The 23,319-nt window shown below is 35.0% G+C and overlaps 1 protein-coding gene across 3 annotated transcripts in view; it reads right to left on the bottom strand.

The window, feature by feature from the left end:
* The window catches only part of LOC121380409 (splicing factor 3B subunit 1-like), a 41,006-nt gene extending 20,227 nt beyond the window's left edge, over positions 1 to 20,779 (bottom strand). Inside the window, exons 1-10 of one of the 3 annotated variants that reach the window (XM_041509209.1) lie at positions 20,714 to 20,779; positions 18,801 to 18,988; positions 17,222 to 17,308; positions 15,975 to 16,092; positions 8,766 to 8,845; positions 7,411 to 7,813; positions 6,241 to 6,731; positions 5,648 to 5,848; positions 4,996 to 5,097; positions 667 to 933 (exon numbers count right to left, since the gene is read on the bottom strand). In XM_041509209.1, the coding sequence (XP_041365143.1) occupies positions 667 to 933; positions 4,996 to 5,097; positions 5,648 to 5,848; positions 6,241 to 6,731; positions 7,411 to 7,813; positions 8,766 to 8,845; positions 15,975 to 16,092; positions 17,222 to 17,308; positions 18,801 to 18,988; positions 20,714 to 20,741 (1,965 nt within the window). In that variant the 5' untranslated portion in view covers positions 20,742 to 20,779. Of the gene's footprint in view, positions 1 to 666; positions 934 to 4,995; positions 5,098 to 5,647; positions 5,849 to 6,240; positions 6,732 to 7,410; positions 7,814 to 8,765; positions 8,846 to 10,847; positions 14,608 to 15,974; positions 16,093 to 17,221; positions 17,309 to 18,800; positions 18,989 to 20,713 lie in introns of those variants that run through there. The other 2 variants (XM_041509211.1, XM_041509210.1) reach the window with 2 other exon arrangements.
* Between the last annotated feature and the right edge of the window lie 2,540 nt (positions 20,780 to 23,319).

Genomic DNA, 23,319 nt, shown 5'->3' with positions numbered 1-23,319 from the left:
AAACAAACAGCTGAAGAATGGATGGTAATAGTCGCAAAACCCACAGCCTGCAAATAAATATCTACACATTTAACACAAAAACAAACAGCTCATAAATGGATGATCAGTCGCAAGACCTGCAACCTGCAAATAAATATCTACACATTTAACACAAAAACAAACAGCTCATAAATGGATGATCAGTTGCAAGACCCGCAGCCTGCAAATAAATATCTACACGTTTAACACAAAAACAAACAGCTGAAGAATAGATGAATTTTTTAAATTTTTTCATGAAATGGCAAAGTTTTTAATGGTTAGTATGTTATGTACTAGATGGTGAAATCATAACTTAATCCACATGGATAATTCAGTGTCCAATCAACAATTTTCCACCATACTATCTTAGAAATGGCAATGATGATAACATGCATTAAAATCAGGAATCTTGAAACTTTTAGTTTTAAAATTTTCCAGTTCTGTAACTTATGGGATTTACATTAACTATTTAATACAGCAACTAAAAATACTCTCATTTAGACAATTCCTACACACGTAAACAAAAAAACTAAATCTTTTATGATGTATATGTCATATTTTTACTCTCATTTTTTCTTTTTTAAATACAAGAGCCAACAAAACAAATATATTTTGCCTCAAGGCATTTTAACACTTTTAATTTCTTACCTTGGCCAAATTAGAGATGATTTCTCTGCCCTCAACACGAGCGTAATAATCTTCGTCAATCAACAGCGGCTCAATGACGACTAGTATCTTGTGGACGTATGGACGCACCAAGTCGTCAAGCTTGTAGAGAATTCGGTCAATGACCTTGACCAACAGATGGCGCTCCTGATCTTCAAGAGTCGGGGACATCAAGAGTGGCAGGATCTGATTGAACAAAGGTCCAGCACCAAAATCCCGAGCCTTGTCTGTGATCTGCCTGAGGGCTGCCTATGAAAGAAAACACAAACACTGATTTAATCATAAGGACTGTACAGTACACTACTTACAATAGCTGCCTTTATAGAATGAAAATAAAAAAGCATCAGTATCCAGTTTAACAAATCCTGAAGACAAAAGATATTGAACAAGCTTCGAAATTGAATTAAAACTGTCTCTTAAATTTAGAAGAAAGTTTAGTTCTTTCTTTTTAAGCCCAAGAATTAGCAAGACCTCAAAATCTTGATATATCAAAACAAAAATGATTTTGTTTAATGACACCACTAGAGCCAATCATCGGCAATAGGATGTCAAACTTTTGGTAATTTTGACATATAGTCTAAGAGGAAACACTTATTTTTTTCATTAGTAGCAAGAGATTTTTATATACACCATTGCCACAATAAAGTATAACATATAACACAGCCTTTGATATACCAGTTGTGGTGAACTGGCTGGAAAGAAAGAAAATGTTTTATTTAACGACGCACTCAACACATTTTATTTACGGTTATATGGCGTCAGACATATGGTTAAGGACCACACAGATTTTGAGAGGAAACCCGCTTTCGCCACTATATGGGCTACTCTTCCGATTAGCAGCAAGGGATCTTTTATTTGCGCTTCCCACAGGCAGGATAGCACAAACCATGGCCTTTGTTGAACCAGTTATGGATCACTGGTCGGTGCAAGTGGTTTACACCTACCCATTGAGCCTTGCGGAGCACTCACTCAGGGTTTGGAGTTGGTATCTGGATTAAAAATCCCATGCCTCGACTGGGATCCGAACCCAGTACCTACCAGCCTGTAGACCGATGGCCTACCACGACGCCACCGAGGCCGGTTCGAACTGACTGGAATGAGAAATATCCCAATTGGCTCATCGACTGGGAACAATTCTAGACTGACCGCTTATCAGACAAGTGTTTTACCAACGGGCTACGTCCTGCCCCCTACTAAAGCACACTGACATATTAATCACTGACTACTGGATGTCAAACATTTGTTCATTCTGACATATTAATCACTGACTACTGGATGTCAAACATTTGTTCATTCTGACATATTAATCACAGACTACTGGATGTCAAACATTTGTTCATTCTGACATATTAATCACTGACTACTGGATAGCAAACGTGTTCATTCTGACATATTAATCACTGACTACTGGATGTCAAACATTTGTTCATTCTGACATATTAATCACTGACTACTGGATGTCAAACATTTGTTAACACTGACATATTAATCACTGACTACTGGATGTCAAACATTTGTTAACACTGACATATTAATCACTGACTACTGGATGTCAAACATTTGTTAACACTGACATATTAATCACTGACTACTGGATGTCAAACATTTGTTCATTCTGACATATTAATCACTGACTACTGGATGTCAAACATTTATTAATCACTGACTACTGGATGTCAAACATTTGTTCATTCTGACATATTAATCACTGACTACTGGATGGCAAACATTTGTTCATTCTGACATATTAATCACTGACTACTGGATGTCAAACATTTGTTAACACTGACATATTAATCACTGACTACTGGATGTCAAACATTTGTTCATTCTGACATATTAATCACTGACTACTGGATGTCAAACATTTGTTAACACTGACATATTAATCACTGACTACTGGATGGCAAACATTTGTTCATTCTGACATATTAATCACTGACTACTGGATGGCAAACGTGTTCATTCTGACATATTAATCACTGACTACTGAATGTCAAACATTTGTTCATTCTGACATATTAATCACTGACTACTGGATGTCAAACATTTGTTAACACTGACATATTAATCACTGACTACTGGATGTCAAACATTTGTTCATTCTGACATATTAATCACTGACTACTGGATGGCAAACATTTGTTCATTCTGACATATTAATCACTGACTACTGGATGTCAAACATTTGTTCATTCTGACATATTAATCACTGACTACTGGATAGCAAACGTGTTCATTCTGACATATTAATCACTGACTACTGGATGTCAAACATTTGTTCATTCTGACATATTAATCACTGACTACTGGATGTCAAACATTTGTTAACACTGACATATTAATCACTGACTACTGGATGTCAAACATTTGTTAACACTGACATATTAATCACTGACTACTGGATGTCAAACATTTGTTAACACTGACATATTAATCACCGACTACTGGATGTCAAACATTTGTTCATTCTGACATATTAATCACTGACTACTGGATGTCAAACATTTGTTCATTCTGACATATTAATCACTGACTACTGGATGTCAAACATTTATTAATCACTGACTACTGGATGTCAAACATTTGTTCATTCTGACATATTAATCACTGACTACTGGATGTCAAACATTTGTTAACACTGACATATTAATCACTGACTACTGGATGTCAAACATTTGTTCATTCTGACATATTAATCACTGACTACTGGATGTCAAACATTTGTTAACACTGACATATTAATCACTGACTACTGGATGGCAAACATTTGTTCATTCTGACATATTAATCACTGACTACTGGATGGCAAACGTGTTCATTCTGACATATTAATCACTGACTACTGGATGTCAAACATTTGTTCATTCTGACATATTAATCACTGACTACTGGATGGCAAACATTTGTTAACACTGACATATTAATCACTGACTACTGGATGTCAAACATTTGTTCATTCTGACATATTAATCACTGACTACTGGATGTCAAACATTTGTTAACACTGACATATTAATCACTGACTACTGGATGTCAAACATTTGTTCATTCTGACATATTAATCACTGACTACTGATGTCAAACATTTGTTCATTCTGACATATTAATCACTGACTACTGGATGTCAAACATGTGTTCATTCTGACATATTAATCACTGACTACTGGATGTCAAACGTGTGTTCATTCTGACATATTAATCACTGACTACTGGATGTCAAACGTGTGTTCATTCTGACATATTAATCACGGACTACTGGATGTCAAACGTGTGTTCATTCTGACATATTAATCACTGACTACTGGATGTCAAACATTTGTTCATTCTGACATATTAATCACTGACTACTGGATGTCAAACATTTGTTCATTCTGACAAAAGAAACTTAGAGGAAACCAGTTCTATTTTTCCATTAGGACCAAGAGCTCTTTTATTAATAACAATAGGAAAAGTTATGCTTTTCTCACTGGATGTGCAACATTAAGTAATTAAGAACATACTTTTCTCACTGGATGTGCAACATTAAGTAATTAAGGACATACTTTTCTCACTGGATGTGCAACATTAAGTAATTAAGAAAATAAGAACATACTTTTCTCATTGGAGGTGCAACATTAAGTAATTAAGAAATTAAGAACATACTTTTCTCAATGGAGGTGCAACATAGTATTAAGTAATTAAGGACATACTTTTCTCATTGGAGGTGCAACATTAAGTAATTAAGTAATTAAGAACATACTTTTCTCACTGGATGTGCAACATTAAGTAATTAAGAAATTAAGAACATACTTTTCTCATTGGAGGTGCAACATAGTATTAAGTAATTAAGGACATACTTTTCTCATTGGAGGTGCAACATAGTATTAAGTAATTAAGAACATACTTTTCTCATTGGATGTCAGTGTTCGAGATTAAACATTTTGGGCAGTATCCCAGTTGGATACTAACATTTCAAAATCTGGTATCTCACCTGAGAATTTAGTATCCCACTTAAATGAAATTCATAAATAACATTGCAACAAACTTGGACAACACTGTTACTTAACTCCACCAGTAAATGATGACTTTCATTGTTTCAGCGAAAAATAACAACGCAGGATTAAAAAAAAAGAAAAAAACAAACAAACAACATTATATGGTGGGATACTGGATTCTTGAAGTCTGGTATCCAGAAATAAATTCTGGTATCCCCGGGATATCGGGATACCGTTAATCTAGAACACTGGATGTGCAACATAGTATTAAGTAATTAAGGACATACTTTTCTCATTGGAGGTGCAACATAGTATTAAGTAATTAAGGACATACTTTTCTCATTGGAGGTGTTCCGTTCTTGATTTTAAGCAACAGCTTCATGATCTTTCTTTCCTTCTGTTCTTCTGGAGTCAACGTCTCTTCGTCTACATCAACCTGGAGAAAGTTTTTATTTTATTTTATAATAAGCAGTTCTAGCATTGCATTTTGGGGTAATGAGAACAAGTCAACTATGGTAACAATAATAAAATAGTTTACAGCTGCATATAAAATATGCCAACACCTTGAAAGGCTTTGAGCTGATACAAACCTAAATAACATTATGAAGTATTTATTTGTATAAAACCAGACCTAGATGTGAAAAAATGGTGGGGAGAGAATAACTGCTCTTCTCACTTTAAGATGTTACCATCCTGACCATCGATATTTATTTAGGTTTTTAAAGGTAGTTTAAATTACTCTCCCAAAGTAGGCTCAGAAGAGTGATGGGGACCCAGTGATAGCTACCCGTAAATGGCAAGATCTGCTATAACTGTCTCATTTATTTCCAAACAGTAATGGAAATTCAAGACATTATGATACTGAACATAACATATTTTTAATAAAAACTAAAGTCTTTGTCTAAAACGACAATATGCTCATCAGTTGACTGACACAATACGGATCATACATATTTTATATGCTACATTCATCAGAATTAACTTACTAGCAGTTTATCAAAGTACTGCATGTCGTCAGGCTTCATCATGGGCAGGTTGCCTTTAGGCTGCATGTCTACAATTTCCGTCTTTCTGTCTGGAGTTTGCATACGGAAGCCCGCAGGTGTCCCAGCCATTGGAGTCGGTGTGGCTATTAGTTTACGAGCTGGAGTTCGGATTGGAACATATCCTGCAGGAGGTTGGAGAACCTTAAAAAAGAAAAAACAGAAATACAGCTTTCACATAAACAAGCATAAAATATTATCAAATTTAAGTTAACAATGATCTCAGTAATAGTAATATTTGAAGATGCTATGTTATAAAGTCTGCCTTGTAGTAATAAAGACAAACATGCAGATTTCATTAGATTTTCACACTGTTTAAAGGACGGCTATTTAGCTATTGCTAAATTTTAAGGTTGTTAAGATTTCATGATTTAAAAAAAAATTCTGAATGTAATGTATTCTATTAACATGTGTTAAATTTTACTTTTGCTTTTTGTTAATTTTAAGTTAATGACATGCGAACACACCTAAACCAAAAGAAAAAAGAAGAGTATACGTATCAATCAGTCTTCACTGACCACTACAAAACCACATACCTTATATCCCGGTGGAAACATGCTGTCGAGTTCATCGTCTCCCATAGGTCTATTTCTTTCGTCAATTTCTCTCTGCCAGGTGTACGCCTGCAGCTGTTCGGGCGTCATAGACATCAGGTGACCAGGAGTGGGTGTGGCCATATTCATAGCCTTAACACCAGTCGGGGTGGTTCCACTTGGTGTGAATCCTCCGGGAGTAAATCCCCCTGGGGTCAACCCACCCGGGGTCATCTGACTAGGGGTGTGACCACCAGGCGTGTGGCCCCCTGGAGTCAAACTCGGGGTAGCCCCACCTCCGGGTGTCATCGAGGGAGTCATTGCACTTGGGGTGGATGAGCCGGGCGTCTCGTCCCAGCGTGATCGTCTCTTGCTGGCAGAAGGGGTGGGTGTGCTCTCTATCAGATCCCCACCACGGTCTGTCCTCGGGGTCTCTGCCCAGCCGCTGCCATGCCCCGGTGTGCCATGCCCAGGAGTAGCATGACCCGGCGTTTCTGTCAAAGCAATTTCAAAGATTAAATTAAAATTTAAAAAAACATCAACATTTGAAAACTGTAATAATAAAAAATTTTCATTTATGTTAAGATATTTGAGATTTTTTATTGGATACGAAGCCTAAAATGTGTCTTGTTGAGGACTTTGTGAACATTTTAGTTCAACGTTCTTTGATATTATTTAGCTAGTTTTAGATTTATCTTGCATGAGTCTTGCAAGATCAGTGAATTCCCACTATCTGAGTGCTATTTCGTGTTTTTACCGGCAGAAAATTATCAAAAACTTCCCCCTACCCAACATTAACAGCAGAAAAATCTAAAACCGTCATAAACATTGATCATGCTAAGATATGTATAAACTCCTAATCATAATTTAAGCACGAATATTATGACTAGCAGTTTTTAACTATTACAAATTATCTGTAAACAAAAAGAAATATGCTGACGTCCGAAAGAAACTATACCAATTTTTTTTATTTAATTTCCTTTATAATTTGGATAATGAAAATGAAATGGTAATTTTGTTCCCAACATGCCAAAACACCACTCTCATGAATATATATCTTTTGAACATGCAACATACATTGTTTTTTCTTCAGTAGTCTCTCAGAGTATTGGTATAGTTTCTTTTGGACATCAGTATAGTTAAAAGAGAGAAACCAGTGTAAGTTTAGCCCACCTCTTTCTGTGCGAGGCGTTTCATCCCATCTATTTCTCCTAGCGCTCGGTGTTGGCTGATGACCGGGTGTGCCATCACTACGAACGGGCGTGGCCATTCCGGGCGTGGCGTGGCCGGGAGTAGTGTCCCACTGTCTTTGGCTGCCACCAGGGGTGGCTCCAGGGGTCTGCTCCCCCTTAGACCTCCCCGGTGTCTCGTCCCACCTACTGTTAGACGGTGTGCCAGCCTCGGCGGCATCCCACGATGACGATTTCTTCTTGGCCGGAGCCTCATCCTGCTTGCTCATGTCCCATCGCTTTCGTTTCCTCTCTGGCACCTTCTGGCTGGAGTCTCCACCAGCGCCATTCACAGCACGCAGTTCTCCTGCCTTGGCCTTTTCAGACATCTGTTTGCGTAGTCCAGCCTAACACAGAAAAACAAAAGATTGTTTTGCTATTATTTACAATCTTGCCTTGTACCCTATAGATTATGTCACATTTATGAAGTCTACAATTTCCATGATCATGCCGATACTTTGTTATTCATGCATTATCACTTTTCTCACTGGACTGATACTTGTATGTGTCATTTACATTTTAACAGCACACAACTGATATCAAAATTTTGGTTGTGGAGTTTTTTTTGTTTTTTTAAAAGTGGAGAATGATGCACCATTCTTGACTTTTATGACATGTGATAACCTCCTGGTAAGCTGAATGGCCTTTTAAAACTTATTTAGATGCATATAAATAATTTCAAATTATTGAATTTTATTCTGTATTAGAATCCCTCCACCTTCAACTTGTTAAAACAAGCCAGAAACATATGCAATCTACCATTTAAAAAAAACATATTATAATTTTTTTAATTTTTATTTCAGGCTCGATACTTTCTGAACACAGCTGTCTATTTTGGACAAACAGTTTCCTATTTTTGTATATCACATTGTAACCATAGATGCCAACCTTTACTGATCAACACCTATAAGACTGTGGACAAAAATCCATAAGCGAGCTGCAAAAGGACTGGGAACTGATGATTTTAAATTCAAGGCAACATGAAAATGAAAATCGAGACTATTAACAAGTACAATTTTGATTAGTGCACATATATCCGCTAGGTGGCACCTCTCGTCCAAAATAAATATAACAAAATGGCCGTTTCCCGATTCACGAAGGATGGCTTACTTAGATGATAACGAGTCACGTAAAAAAAATAATCATGAAAAAAAGTAAAAACTTGAAAATGCGTGTTACCCGTAAGGAATTTGTCCGACGCCCGTATGACTGTCAAATGCTAAAAAATCTGTAAGTCTTATGGGTGATCCATAAGAGTTGACATGTATGTTTGTAACCCACTGGGTTACAATACCCTACCTGTTCTTTTCCCAGCTGTAACTCTGTCATCACATCTGCATATGTTCTTGCATTCAGCTTGGGGTCTGGAGTTTTGCCGCCTTCAAAATAAAGAAGAAATAGTCACGACAAGGAGTCGTGACAATTAAAAAATGTAAGCATGTTGAATAAACTGTTTTAAAATTTACTGCATATCCGATATGCAACTTTATTTTCCCCCAAAAGAAATACATGCATACCAACTTTACAAGTAACCCTACATCAATAAAACTTACTGTGATACAATGAGCTTAAAGAAGGTTCCACCAAAAATAAGAAATGAATGAAATGCAAAAAAAAAAAAAAAGAAGATATTTCAAGATACCTTTCTGACTGATATTAAAAATAAACAAATAAAATCCTTGTTTAAGAGATTCAGGGATGCAAGGGACCATTCGTCAATTCACAAAACACAATATACCGTATATCTTCGCCTATAAGTTGAATTTTTTTCACCCAAAAATTATTTTATAACTTGGGGGGTCGACTTATAAGAGGGTAAAAAAATTTCACCAACAAATATTACTGTTTTGGGGATTATTTTACAAGTTTTATTGTTGAAGTATGCCATGTATTTATACTCAAATATGTTAATTTGACACATTTATTTTTTATAACCTATTTTTTTTGGCATTAGAATGGTTTTGGTTATGCGAAAAGGCGTACGATCTCACTCACATGCCAAGACAACAGTCCACTTAGTTAAATTAACAGTCATAACTAATAGTAAAAATGTAAACAATACTAACTACCTGTTGCCTGAGTTTATTTTGAAATCTGGTCACTGGCATTAATGGTTGTTCAAACAATGTTTTGGCGGTGATTAACTTCATGAATATTACTAAGCTTTCCCTTAAAATAGACTGATCTCTGCAGTTCACTTATCTAGAGCAATAGGGACACAAATCATTTGGTACAAAAACCAGTGTACTTTCCAGAGTTATCCTCCTTACATGTATTATTAATATGGCGGCAAAACGTGATACTTTCAGTTTTATCGTAGTGATCTGTTGTCAGTGTTTATAAATAAAGTTGTTGTCTGTGCACAAAACCATCTGTACAGTACTATACAGTAACAGTCAAACAGCTTTCACTCTCTACTAAGGGAATATTTCGTTTTGATGCTATGTAATAATGATAGTTTGATTGGAATAGTCTGATCATATTGCGATGTACAAAACGTGAAAACCGAAGTTTGTAAAATAATTTTCTTTTGTTCAAATATTATTGTTCTCATGTGCTGAAAATAAGAAATATTTCAATATTTATAAGTAGTTTTTCATGGGTCGACTTATAAACGGGTCAATAAAAAAATAAGTTTTCAGGGCTTGAAATTAGGGACTCGACTTATAGCCGAGATCGACTTACAAGCGAAGATATACGGTACACAATACCATGACAAGGTGATGACAAAAGCAGAATTTTCCAAATTCCACACTAACAAAAACAAAAAACACCTTAAAAAAAAACACCTAGCACCTTTGATATAAATTTACTAGTGGATTTTGGCATCTATGTTAAAAACTTAAAAAGTGCAAGAATTAAACTGGATTGCTGGGTGCTTTTAAAAAAAATCATCTTTGACAGAACCTTGCTTTAAGAAATCTTACGTAAATGATGCATGTATTTCAGTGGGCTTGGACAGAAATCAAACAACAAAACTAGGAAACATAATTGCTTTCATCATTTCCATAATTTTTTATTAACATTTTGTAAAAAAAAAAAAAATATTTATCCGAAGTTCGTTTTGTTTAAATATTTAAAAATTATAGAAATCTACAACAGAAATCTTTAAAAATATACAATATTTTTTTCTGTTTAATATTACAGTACTACTAATAAAACTTTGTTTACAACACTAAGAAAAAAGTTACAAATTAAACTGTTAACGAACTTAGGATATATGCCAATAAATCCGGCAATTAAATGCAAAAAAGAGAGAAAGAAAACAAAGCTAAATAATTTTTCATTGTACTGTTAAAACCCCCCACCCTAGAACCTTGTACCAGTGTTGATTTCTGTCCAAAACGAATAGTAAATATGACAAATGGAATTTGTTCATACACAATGTACGTACGTGCTGGATCTTCGAGCTCCATCCTCCAGACATCACTGTGAGTAATAAGACATCGCTAATCCTAAAATTAGTCTCAAATTAGTGTAGTTCTCCTACACAAAGCATCAGTCACATTCACAACATTAACCAAAAAATTAAAAAATCTTCAAGCAGGCATTTTAAACTATATTCTGAGAGTACAGGGTGTTACTACCTATCCTAGATATCAGTTACCCAATTTAAAAAAAGATACCTATCGCATTAAAAAAAAAAGAGAGAAAGATTTTGGCGAAGATGATGAAAAAAAGGAAGAAAAAAAATAATGAATTTATTGCGTGTGTGTGTGAGTTCTTTAAAAAAGTAAAAACCTATAGACATTCAACTGTAATTCCCACATATTCATCCATCAGTAATGATTAAGTTACGTGTACGAGCTGATGCTATGTAAAATTTAAACACAGGTCTCTTTTAATCAGGGTTTCTGCGAGATGAAACACAAAACAAGCCTTCACTTGCAAGCCTCGAATTCAGCAAATAAGAGGGCAAGGCCATTTGGCCTCCACTGATGGAGATTTTGTTTAGGGCATTACCACTGAAAGGCAGGGCAACAAGGCAAACTTCAACAAGTGTCTTAATATGACACATCACCCACTGAAAATAAACAAGTGCGAACAATTTCATGTGTTTGTAATAAAACAACTTTCAGTAGTCGTGTTTGTGTAAGATGACTAATTACTAACACGCAAAATAAGTTATGGCCAGTTTGACCGTAAGAATGTTTAATTTTCAGGTCATTGGAGCATACGACTAAAACAATGCAGCAATTTACTGCATGGCAAGTTGCAACTGTTAAATTCGAGCCCTGCAAATGCACATAAAAGACCTTTATATGTATTCTGATGCCATAATGGGTGGGTTCTTTTTAAAATTTAAAAAAAAAAAAAAAAAAACCCACTTCAAATCAAAGGTTTCATTTTCCAATGGCAAAAACAGTAGGTTTCAATTTAGTGTTACCCATATATTTAATTTAATTTGGGATATTACTCTGGCCGACAGTATCCTTTATTGGATACCCCAACCACACTGAAGCATTTGCAACCCAACTATTTTGATATGGAAATGAAAGATCATCAATATACACTAAACATTAACTTTAGGTTAACTTGTGCTCTTGTGTTAAAAAAGTGCAGTTTGTTTTGACTGGTTATTAATTAGCCTAACAAATGTATTTTGATTTAAACCGTTCTTAGAACATAACTCGATACTGCTGTTTTTCTCCTCCACTAACCCAATAGCAATCCACACGATCTAAGTGCCCAATAATCACAGCAATTACTTGCTTGCATTATAATTTAAGAATGTTTGGTGCTACGTTTTAGGGAAATATTTGTTCATTGCCTTAATAAATCTTTATATATCCACACTATTGAAGATCCTATAAACTGTGCATTCCCGATCATACATTAGCCAGCAATCAGATAGCACAAAAACTAATTTTGAGCAAAACATAAAATATAAGATTTTGTTTAATGCGAGTAAACACTTAATTATTAGCATCATCAGGGCTTTATGTCAATAGACTAATCCAACCCATCAAGAAATTCTGATCGGAAATGCACATAATAGTAAAATATTTGGGTTCGTATTTTGAATAAAAATTAAAATATCAACTCATATAAACAATTTATGTATCTATTAAAAAAAAATTCAACAAATCAAACTGGAGACAATTACAGCTTTTTGTTTTTTTGTTATTACCCTAGCAATTCCCACTTATATTGATTACTAAATTTAAATTCACTGTGCATTCTGGCAATAGAGGAAATCTATCTATCTCTATTTATGTCCAGTATGTCGAAGATCTCATTCGAGTTTGCACCTTAGGTGATTCGAATATCACCCTTTAATGATACTATGCCATTAAAGTTGCCAGCTGTGTCCACTCTGCTCAACGTATGGATGCTAGAAAGGAAAGACATGTCTATTAGTAGTGTTCTTCACTTTGGTTTGGTTTCACAGACGTTTTACGCAGGTATATTAAGAAAACATGCTTGTTTCAAACTGTTTCTGATATCTGAAAAGGTCTATAAACTCACTGCCTGTGCCAAAGAAAATTTTACAGTCCACTAAAAATCTGGTGCAATATAAAAACGTGCATGACTTAAAGATAGTGAAAGTTTTCTTCAAGGGCACTGCTACAGCACACTGATTAATTAATCATTAGCTATCGGATAGCATACATTTATAATTCTGAATCATATGTTTAGATGAAACTGGAAACATTTTTCCAATAGCAAGGGATCTTTAACATGCACCATCCCACAGATTGGACAGCACATACCACAGCCTTTGATATACCAGTTATGGGGTGGCACAACTTAAGACCCAAAACTATATACACATGTAATAATTTGTTTCAATGTAAATGATCACCCAAGTTCATATAACATCTACCATCAAGTTTTCTGTAGACAGTAGTCTTGACATAGATGTACATGCAAATAAGAACATCAAAATATCTGGACCTATAACAAAACTGGTTAGTGAAAAGTGAATTTAGCATTACATCAAAAAGAAATGGCATATAAATTACTTTCAAATTAGTTTTAAAAGGCATAAATACCATGGTTGAAAAACAATTTGCCCCGTATCAAATAACACAAATTTTATTTGTAACCACCACAAACCAAGTTACAAAGAACAATGGCACAGAACAGGCTGAGTACATTTTTTAGAACTACAAGAAATACTTAAACGGACATCAAACCTCAATATTGCAGTTTCCACTCCATGTAATTAACTGTACTCAAACTGTAGCCAAACGTATGTATTATTTGTACAGAATATTACTGAATCCATTCACCACGACACTTGCTCCATGCTGGACCAATTGTACAGGCAGCTACATGAAACTCTCATTAACCACCAATCCCTGCCCTGGATCACCATCCAGATAGCCGAGACGAGTGTGTCCACAACAATAATATGCTTGAACCATAATTTCATACGAACAAGACAATAAATGACATGAATAAATGAAATAAAAATTACCATTACATGGAGGGGCAACTAAACTTTTGTTCAGTGTCGTAATAAGTATTATGAAAAAAAGAAAAGAAAAATGGGCTCACCCTGTCCACTGTCAAATTAGCCAATTGCTTATTTTTATTCAAAAAGGCTACAACATTTAGGCTTTTGCAATAAAATATTCTTTAAATTAACTAATTTTGAATAATTTCCACGGAAATGCTCTACATATCTGAAGAATGGCTAAAACAAAATTCATTCCAGTGTGAGCCCTGACAACTATTTCCCAACTGACAGGATATTGAAACAAGCATATTTCCACAACTAGCTGTTTGACTACTGTGGCAATACCGTGTAGACAGTTGCCACACACACCCACATCACTGGCAATTTTGTAAACTGCAGTCTGCTTTATGATATTTTAGGCTGATTTAACTACATACATACACACTGACGACGAAACAAAGAGGGATAGGCCTTTATTGTAACAAAATGATAAAATATGTCATATAGCTACAATAACACGCGAGTTACAAATAGCAAATGAAGTCATTATTTCCATTACAAATCATTCTACAACACGAACCGGTATACGACAGCTCAACCTTAAAAAAAATAAAAAAATGCCAGGAACACACCTAAAACCAGAGCGTGACTGAAAAATAATCCAAGGTCTACACAAAATCTAGTATCAATATACCACCGAACTGCAAGAACGTAACAAAACTGGTAGTGGTAGGGTTAGCAGTTCCCAATCAACGTAACTGTTGCTTTAGAATATGGTATTCCAACTCAACGGTCCTCTCCAAATAAACAGCCACACAAGAAGTTGCAAGACGAATAAGACCTACATAAAAATCAGTCTTTTCACACATATCATAAAAAATAAATAAATCACAAACCCATATTATCTAATTCAAACTCTCAATTATAAAAAATATTATAACCATCTCCTCAGGGCATAAAACAAAGGAAATGATTTCTAAAAATATCAAAAGAAAATATGCAGAAAAAGATCAACCATTTTAAAACCTTGATGAAGTGATTTTACAGGCCATCTGGTTTATTTATTGTGAATATTACAGAGTAAAATAACTACACAATCAACTTGTTAAAGCCCAATTTAACAATACCCTGACCAGTCTAACTCCACTTAACAAAGCACACAACCTCGTACACAACCACACAAAATGACGTTAAATTAAAAGTAAATAAATCATGTTACCTAATATTCATATGAAATTCATGCAATGAATGTTCTTGAAAAACTAATTCAACCAAACAAAATGTCACTGTCAAAAAATAGTACTCTCTTTTTAAAGAGAAATCGGACCCATTCTTAAACAATTATACATAAATCATGGTAAAGATTTCAATAAAAATTTTAATCAAAAAAACTTTGTTTTCATACATAAAAACTTTCTTTTAAAAATACACTGTTCAACATCATAAAAATAAGTTTGTTTCAAAACAATCCAACCTAGCAAGCACCTACACATTCAGTAAAATACCAGTAACAGTCAAGAAGCCATGATGATCAGTATGTACATTTAATGGGATCATTGTTTTACATCTCAAGATGAAGGCAAGACAATTAATTTCAACTTTTATTAAAATATAGCCACAAATAGGACATAACTATATTAAAAACATTCAGCTGCCATCTCAATTTCATAATCAAAATTTCAGGCATCAACCAACTGTTTATAATTCAAACACATTGGCTCGTAAGCAAAGCAAAACTGGATCTCAACAACTTAAAAACCACAAAAATGTAGCACATTAACAAATCTTTATTGGATGACAGTATTATTATTTTTAGTGATTAAAAAAAAAACACCACCAAAATTCTTGTTTTGGTCTAGACAAACTGAATGCATAAAATATGACATAGCCATTGTACATTCAATGTCAAACCCAAAGGTAATATATTTACATAACAAAAGAAGAACATACAATTCATCAATGACGTAAAAAAGTATATACCATTATAAAATCATGCAGAGGTACTGGAGTACTTCCTCCTTTCACAAAGTGCACAAAGATATAACAATAATGAATTGCAATACATTATGAGAAAGGTAGTAGTGTAATCAGGAGATACTAACCGTCTGCAAATGGATCGTATCGTTCTGGACTGATGATCATGTTACGTCTTCGTGCACGGTACTCATCCTCCCGATCAGATATCTTTGGAATACGATGTTCAGCCAGCGGGTCATAGTCCTTAAGAAACAAATCACATGTCTACATTATTACACGTCTTCTCTTAACAAAGCAGACAGTAGAAATCAGGGAACATTTTGTTCAATATCACGTAGTGATTTGCAACGCTCATTTTAAAGATTGCTACACCACAATTTAAAAGCTTTAAACAGTAGTTTAAGGAAACATACAACTGTTTTGTTTAAATTTTATTACCAGAAGTAATATTTTACACTAAAATATTATGATTAGAACCAAGTGTAAAAATTGAATTCTTTTTTTTATTAAATACGGAAACTGACGAAATGTTATGAAATGTCGCGATAAATGTTCACTTCGCCTATTTTTATCAAACTTCTCCACTTTCTTCGGGGATAATGTATGTTTCTTGTGCAAAATAAAATTGAGCAAAAAATAAGAAACAAAAACAATGTACGTGAAATACTGTATATTTAACCTTTAGAATACTGGATTAATTTTTAACAAAAACCACGTTGAGTGGGTACAAGTTTATAATTTTTACTCACATATATTCACTTAAATGTTTCATAAATACATGAAATAAAGTTCATATATGAATCGGTAAGTATTATTTTCGTGTCTTTTTTTGTAATTTTTATTATTTTTCGGCTTCGAAAAAGTTGCGTTTACTTACGGGTATTTGTGGCCAGCTGTCCAGTATTTATGTCCATTATTCCCGATAACAGTGGTTTTCTGACCAGAATATTTTTTAAAACCCTAATTACGATTCATGTTGCAATATTTGGTAATTTTCGTTGTTGGTAAAACGATCAAATTTATTATCAAATTAGCTGTTACAATCAGCTATCGATCCCTGAAAATTACCGCGACGTGCCGCCATTGTTGTCAAGCGAAAATACTTGCCGAAAACCACTTTTTGAACTCAAAATTTCAAGGTATTTTCAATTGAAAAAATCAAAACAAAAACCACCATTTTGAAAAAAAAATCTTTTTTCTTTAATTATATTTCCGTTTCCGGTGAGTGTCGTGTGCAAAACGGCGGGAAATATGAATTGGGGAATGCACTGTATACAGTGTACCGTATATCGACTGACGTGACGTCGGGCGAGATATCTCGCCTGCAGTAGTCAGAAGGTTAACAAAGAAACAAATAAAACAAGGATATTACTTTGTCTCCTGCAGTTTCATGCAACAAGTTGAGTGGCGCAGTGTAAGTCGACCTCTTTGGGAATGAAGCAGATACTTCTTCATCATCCTAAAAACAAAACATGATTATATACTCGCGGAAAAAAGTTCCTGTGCACCAAATAATTGCATATAGAGTATAATTTACTTGAAATCTGGTCATAATAAATTCAGTAAATAAACGTGTAACCACTTCCTTCCATATCCCAGCAGTGCCTAGTCAATTACACGAGCTATTCATGCTTTGTGATCATAAGTTGCATTACTAGCATTCTTGGTCACATGCTCCTCTTTGACGTCATTTTTCTTATCATTAGACTCTAAAACTATTGTATGGATTCTCATCACTCAGAAAAATACTTTTGTTAGTATCTGATCATCGTCAGTGTGATGTCACGCCTCCAAGAAAATTAACTTCTTCGAAAGATGGGCATGAATGGCAGTTAGAATGGCACAAACGTTGTTGCTAGTCATTTTGGTGTTCATTGGTGTGCATCAGAAAACTATGCAGTATCTGTGGAGATGTTCTCGACAGTTTAGGAATACTAGGGATCTTCCATATTTAGTGAGTCAACACGTGACGTCACGTTAACCAATCGTCAATATCAAGTGGGTACACATGTGGAATCATTTGGAAATGACAAGTTTAACATCCCAATACATCCCTCTGTTAAGGCCAATCAGTGGAAGAACTTTACGTAACTGATTAGGTGATCATAAAGTACGACCATGACATGACGTCAATACGTTGTTGTTATATCGTCACCAACGGCACACCAAGCATTGTGTAGACCGTATTTCAGGTTCAGAAGACAGGAGGGATCACTGTACTTTTGACAGATAATTAGTACATCTATGTAAAACATAATATTTTAAATTTTTATAAATATACGTCTCACTGAAATTTTAATGATGCACAGGAACTTTTTTCCACGAGTATATATATATATATATATATATATATATATATATATATATATATATATATATATGTGTGATTAATATAACCAAAGTAAGTTTTCAACAAGCAAATTTAAGAAAATCAAATGTCTTGTAATTTATTTTACCATGTTTGTAATATTATTGAGTACATGAATTAATGATGTACATGTAGTATAAACAAAATTATAGTATTTTATTTTCAATGAAGCATTTAACTTTATTGAAGAAAAAAAAAAAAAATACAAATGGTTACAGTTTGTCATATTTTCAGCCATGCACCCAGTTTTCTCCACAATATTTCTCTTACGTATGTTAGTCATAAAATAATTTTAAAAAGATTTGTAATTTTTAAAGACAACATTAGAACACACTGATGTATAAATAATAGGCTATTGGATGTCAAACATTTGGTAATTTTGACATAATATTAGTCTTAGAGAAAAAAACCTGCATCATTTTTTTTTTTAGTAGTAGTAACGCATCTTTTATATGCACCATCCCACATCCTTTGATACACCAGTCGTTATGTACCGGCCTTTAATTAATGTTATAAAATAATCAAAATTAACTCTTCAATTTTAGTTGCAAAAATATAATTCAAATGAGACAAAGGTACAAACATCAATTTCATCAGTTGCTGCAATTGATGTGACGTATCCGTCAAAACGACTGTCGGATCCACCGTAGATGTCGACATCGTAATGTCCCTCAGCTCCAAGTCCTACTCGATCTGCCTCGGTATTTTCGTTGGGACCCGCTTGTAGCTGGGCTTTCTTAGCCTGGATATTTCGCACTTGCTCTTCAATTTCTACAAAACAAAAAGACTAAATGATCATTCCCACTCACCACCACATTTGCCTGAAAGTTTTAGACAAGCGGCAAATTGATTGCTGTATAATAAAATTTTAATACATTTTATTTAGAACTATGTGATTGCTCGCCTAGTACCATTTAATTTTTAGGAGTGATCTTCAGCTCGCCTTGATTTTGCTCATGGCAAAGACTGATCTAGTGTTCAATGCTAAACAGAAAAACTTACAAAGTCAAGTGTTTCTGGCAGAAAGAAATTTGTAGGTATAGTGCTATGGAATTGAATGCAACCACAGTCAACTGGGGGTATGTGGGGCCATCCCCAGAAAGCAAATGTGTTAAGTTTAGGGTTAAGAAAATCATACAGTAATTAATTTTGTCAAAAGGTTAACTTAAAATAATAAAATCTGCTAAAAATATTGGGCATGGCACAATACCCATTTTACCCTCTGGCAGAAATCTGGACTCCTAAAAATAAAACAAAAATAACAAAGACCAGCAAGGTTTTCCCCTTACAAATTGTGATCTTTATTAATAATTGAATTTATGTAAATGTATTTTGCAGATAACAAAACAAATGTTTGTTGCAGTGGCAGCTTCGTAATGAAACTGACATCTAGTTGCTGCATGTACTAAAAACTAGTGGCACAATATTTCACGCGTAACTGCCGATCTGTTCGCGTATCGGTTGCTGACATTAAATTTACGCGAACTGCAAATCGGTACTCATGAAAAACTAAATACCAGGGCACAAATAATCGTTTTAAACTTAAACGCGCAACTGCCCCGGTTCTGCAAGTGTTCGTCAGTGTAAACTACCAATGTTACATTTTACAACAAGAAAATCAAAACATGACTACTGCACATGTATTTACTTAATGAAGTAAACATTAAACTGCTTGTAACTTGAATATTGTTGAGTTATAATGTAATGGCGACTTCGTTAAACAGACATGCAACACAGAAGTAAATATGGCAATCTTGCCACAGCGTGTCCCAACACAAAAATAGTAGTATAAGTGGTATAACCCTGTAGACAGTGTAGTTTTAGCACAAAAACATCCTGATAATGACAGTAGATATATACTATAATATATGTTGTAATATATGTCTTCTAGCAAGTCTAATATGTATGATAACTTCGCCTAACGATGAAAATAAGTCCTGGCGAACTCGCCCGGGACGACTTCACCAGGGCGAGATCACCAGGCTCCCATGTGAGTATGTACTTATCTTTTTATACATTTTATTCATAAATTGAACAAGGTAAACATTAATGTTGTTAAATTGATAGCCTGACATGATTGAGTGTATACACCAGATATTTTCTCTTAAGAGTCTTTGTCGTACGCCGTACGGTTTTCGAGTAAACGAGGATACTTAGGGACGTTGACAATACATGTCAATCGTGACTGTCAAGCTAAACTTTTTTTTTATTTTCTTTTAAAATGCGTTTTTTAAGTTTCTGATACATATTAAAGTGTTAAATTAAAACTGTTTTTTTTATTTCTTTAAGTTGAAATCTTAAGTCTTGTTCGCAGTGATCATCATGCATTTTTCAGTTGTTGTTACAATATTATTTTCCCAATCATGATCGATCTAAAATAAACTTACAACATAAAATAATCCTTTAGATTATTCAAATATAACATTAGTTTTGAAAAAAAAGAAGGTCTATATACATAACATGACAAATAATTTTATTTTTTGCATATAAATATACCTTCTCTGGTTTTCGCAGCCGTAGCCATTTTTGTTAATATGGCCGACGTTTGTCAATCCCATAAAGCATTGCAGGATGTTCGGAAAGGATCGGGTATATTCGTAAGGGTGTAATTAAAACTCGGAAAGTGGCCGTTCGTCGCCTTGTCAAAAATCTGAAGAATGGAAGTGAAAGAAAGAGACATAAAATTTAATAAATAAAAATAATGATTAATACCATTTGCAATTTTTAACAACCCACCCCCCAAAAAACAAAACAATAACAACACAAAAAAGAACCCAACTTTAATCTCTGACCAACGTTTATCTTTCAGAAACCAGATATTAAAGCCTAGGCCTAGTCTACACGTGTGTACTATGATTATCATAGTTACAGTAACTATGGTTTCCATGTAGTAGGCCTATAAGTTTAGACTCTATTTTCCGAATTTTCTTCAATCTGACTAAATCAGAACAAAGGAGTGGTGTGGTGGTCCTTCAGCCACAGGTCTGTGTGATGTGTCTAGTGCTGTAGTGAAGTAGTTGGCTTGTCTTTCTCGCTTTCAGATGCAGCCGCCAGATAGCCTAATGGTGAAAAGGTAGGCAGAGGCATGTAAGTCCCACCCTTCTGGTACATAACCTCTCTACAGACAAGACTCCCTCAGTGCCCCCTGTATATGTAGCTTGGCACACCATGGTACCTGGACCTTTGTAGACCCAGATTAGACTGAGGGGGATCTCGGAGCAGCTGGAGCCCCAGAGGTGCAGCGTGCATGACCCATCAATGTATGGACACACTCTGACACTCACTAATCCAGCTCCAACTATGGATAAATAGCACGGACGGACAGAGTACGTAAGTCATGGAAGACAATCTGTCTAAGAGAAGGAAAACTCTAAACTCAAACCCGAACAGATGCCACTCGTCAGCATTGGTATGCAAGACATCTAGGAGATGTTTACGCACTGTCACGGGGATCCAATAATACCCGTAACTGAATAAAACACGATTATCCAAATCTCTCTCCTAACTGTATATCTATTAGATCTCTCTGTAACAGGCAGTTATACCCGCTGGCTCGTCTGGGTATGATCAGAGATAAGATCTTATATAAAGTATATATTATTATAGCACGTTTAGTTCACGGGAAAACACAACAAAAACACAATACACTTTGGAATCTGTATTAACCTACGCTGACAAATGTACTGCCGCAGTAGTTAATTAACAACAACAAATAATAACAACCCAGAACTGATCACTTAATTAGTTAATCTCTAGGTGTTTAGTTTACACAATATGCTAATCACTTCACCGTGACACAACACCCACACGTGCGATAATTGAGAAATGCTTCCAGGAGAACTTAATTAATAAAGGAATTACAACTCTATTCCTAACTGGTTAATTTTTAATTATCCCTTACTACTCGTTCAGTAACGTTTGATAATTGAGAAACGCTTCCAGGGGAACTTAATTAATAAAGGAATTACAATTCTATTCCTAACTGGTTAATTTTTAATTAACCCTTACTACTCGTTCAGTAACGTGTGATAATTGAGAAACGATTCCAGGAGAACTTAAATAATAAAGGAATTACAACTCTATTCCTAACTGGTTAATTTTTAATTAACCCTTAACTACTCATTCAATAACCTTGTAATACAGACTTAATACTGGTACCTATCACAATAAAGACAATAACCTACAGTTTACCTAGGTCCTCTAGGATAACTGGCTAAGCTTTAATAATTACTTAGACAGTGAGCCTACAGTGTACTGCGTCAGATGACCGGCAGCACCGTCTAAATAATATTGGTATAATACAGTATTAAAATATTTAAAGTCACATCAATCACACCAAGGTTATACAACAGAGCAAAAATGATATTTACCAAGTCCAAACGGACGAACATTCCCTGGAAGCCTTCCAATATGTTTATCCCCGATATCTCTAAAACCCTAGCTATTTATTATAAAATCACAGTATCGCCTGGGGGTACATCGCGGCCCTCCCACTATCAAGTGATATTTCCACAGCGACCACGCCGGCATATTTTTCTTAGATGGTCAGACTTACTGTCGCCAGTTCGCTAGAGATTCCATGGTCGCGCGGAGGTATTACGTAACTACTGGCCACATGGCCTCCGCACCTGGGCTGGTGTGTATTAGAAAAAGCTCGACGACCGTCGCGCGGAGGTATTACGTAACAAGTTGCCCACCTGGGCTTAAGTGCATATTGGAACTGCACACGGCCCTCTAAAACAATTAATATCGCCACAGGCGAAAACAAAATTAAGAGCATGTTCCGTCACACGCACTTACAATAATATGGCCGTACAAATATTTACACAGCGTAATTGTTTCTTAGTTTTGTTTTACCGGAATGTAAATGCAGGAAGAAAATTCTCAAGTTGGTGATGTAGTTTCTTGTATTTTACTTTCCAAACATGAAACATGATTAATAAATTACGAACATGGTGATACAGATAATATACGAGTCAGAGCTCTTGGGTGAATGACACACAGGTCTCCCGATATAGTTGACATTGCGACAGAGACCTCAAGGGTCTCCCCTTGGGTTCTCACCTTCCCGGTCTCTGTCTTTGGGTCTCTGTATTTCCTGT

This window comes from Gigantopelta aegis, chromosome 9 (genome assembly GCF_016097555.1).
Source record: "Gigantopelta aegis isolate Gae_Host chromosome 9, Gae_host_genome, whole genome shotgun sequence".
NCBI lineage: Eukaryota > Metazoa > Mollusca > Gastropoda > Neomphalida > Peltospiridae > Gigantopelta > Gigantopelta aegis.
The sequence above is the reverse complement of the archived record's forward strand: the minus strand, read 5'-3'. Positions and strand labels throughout refer to the sequence as shown.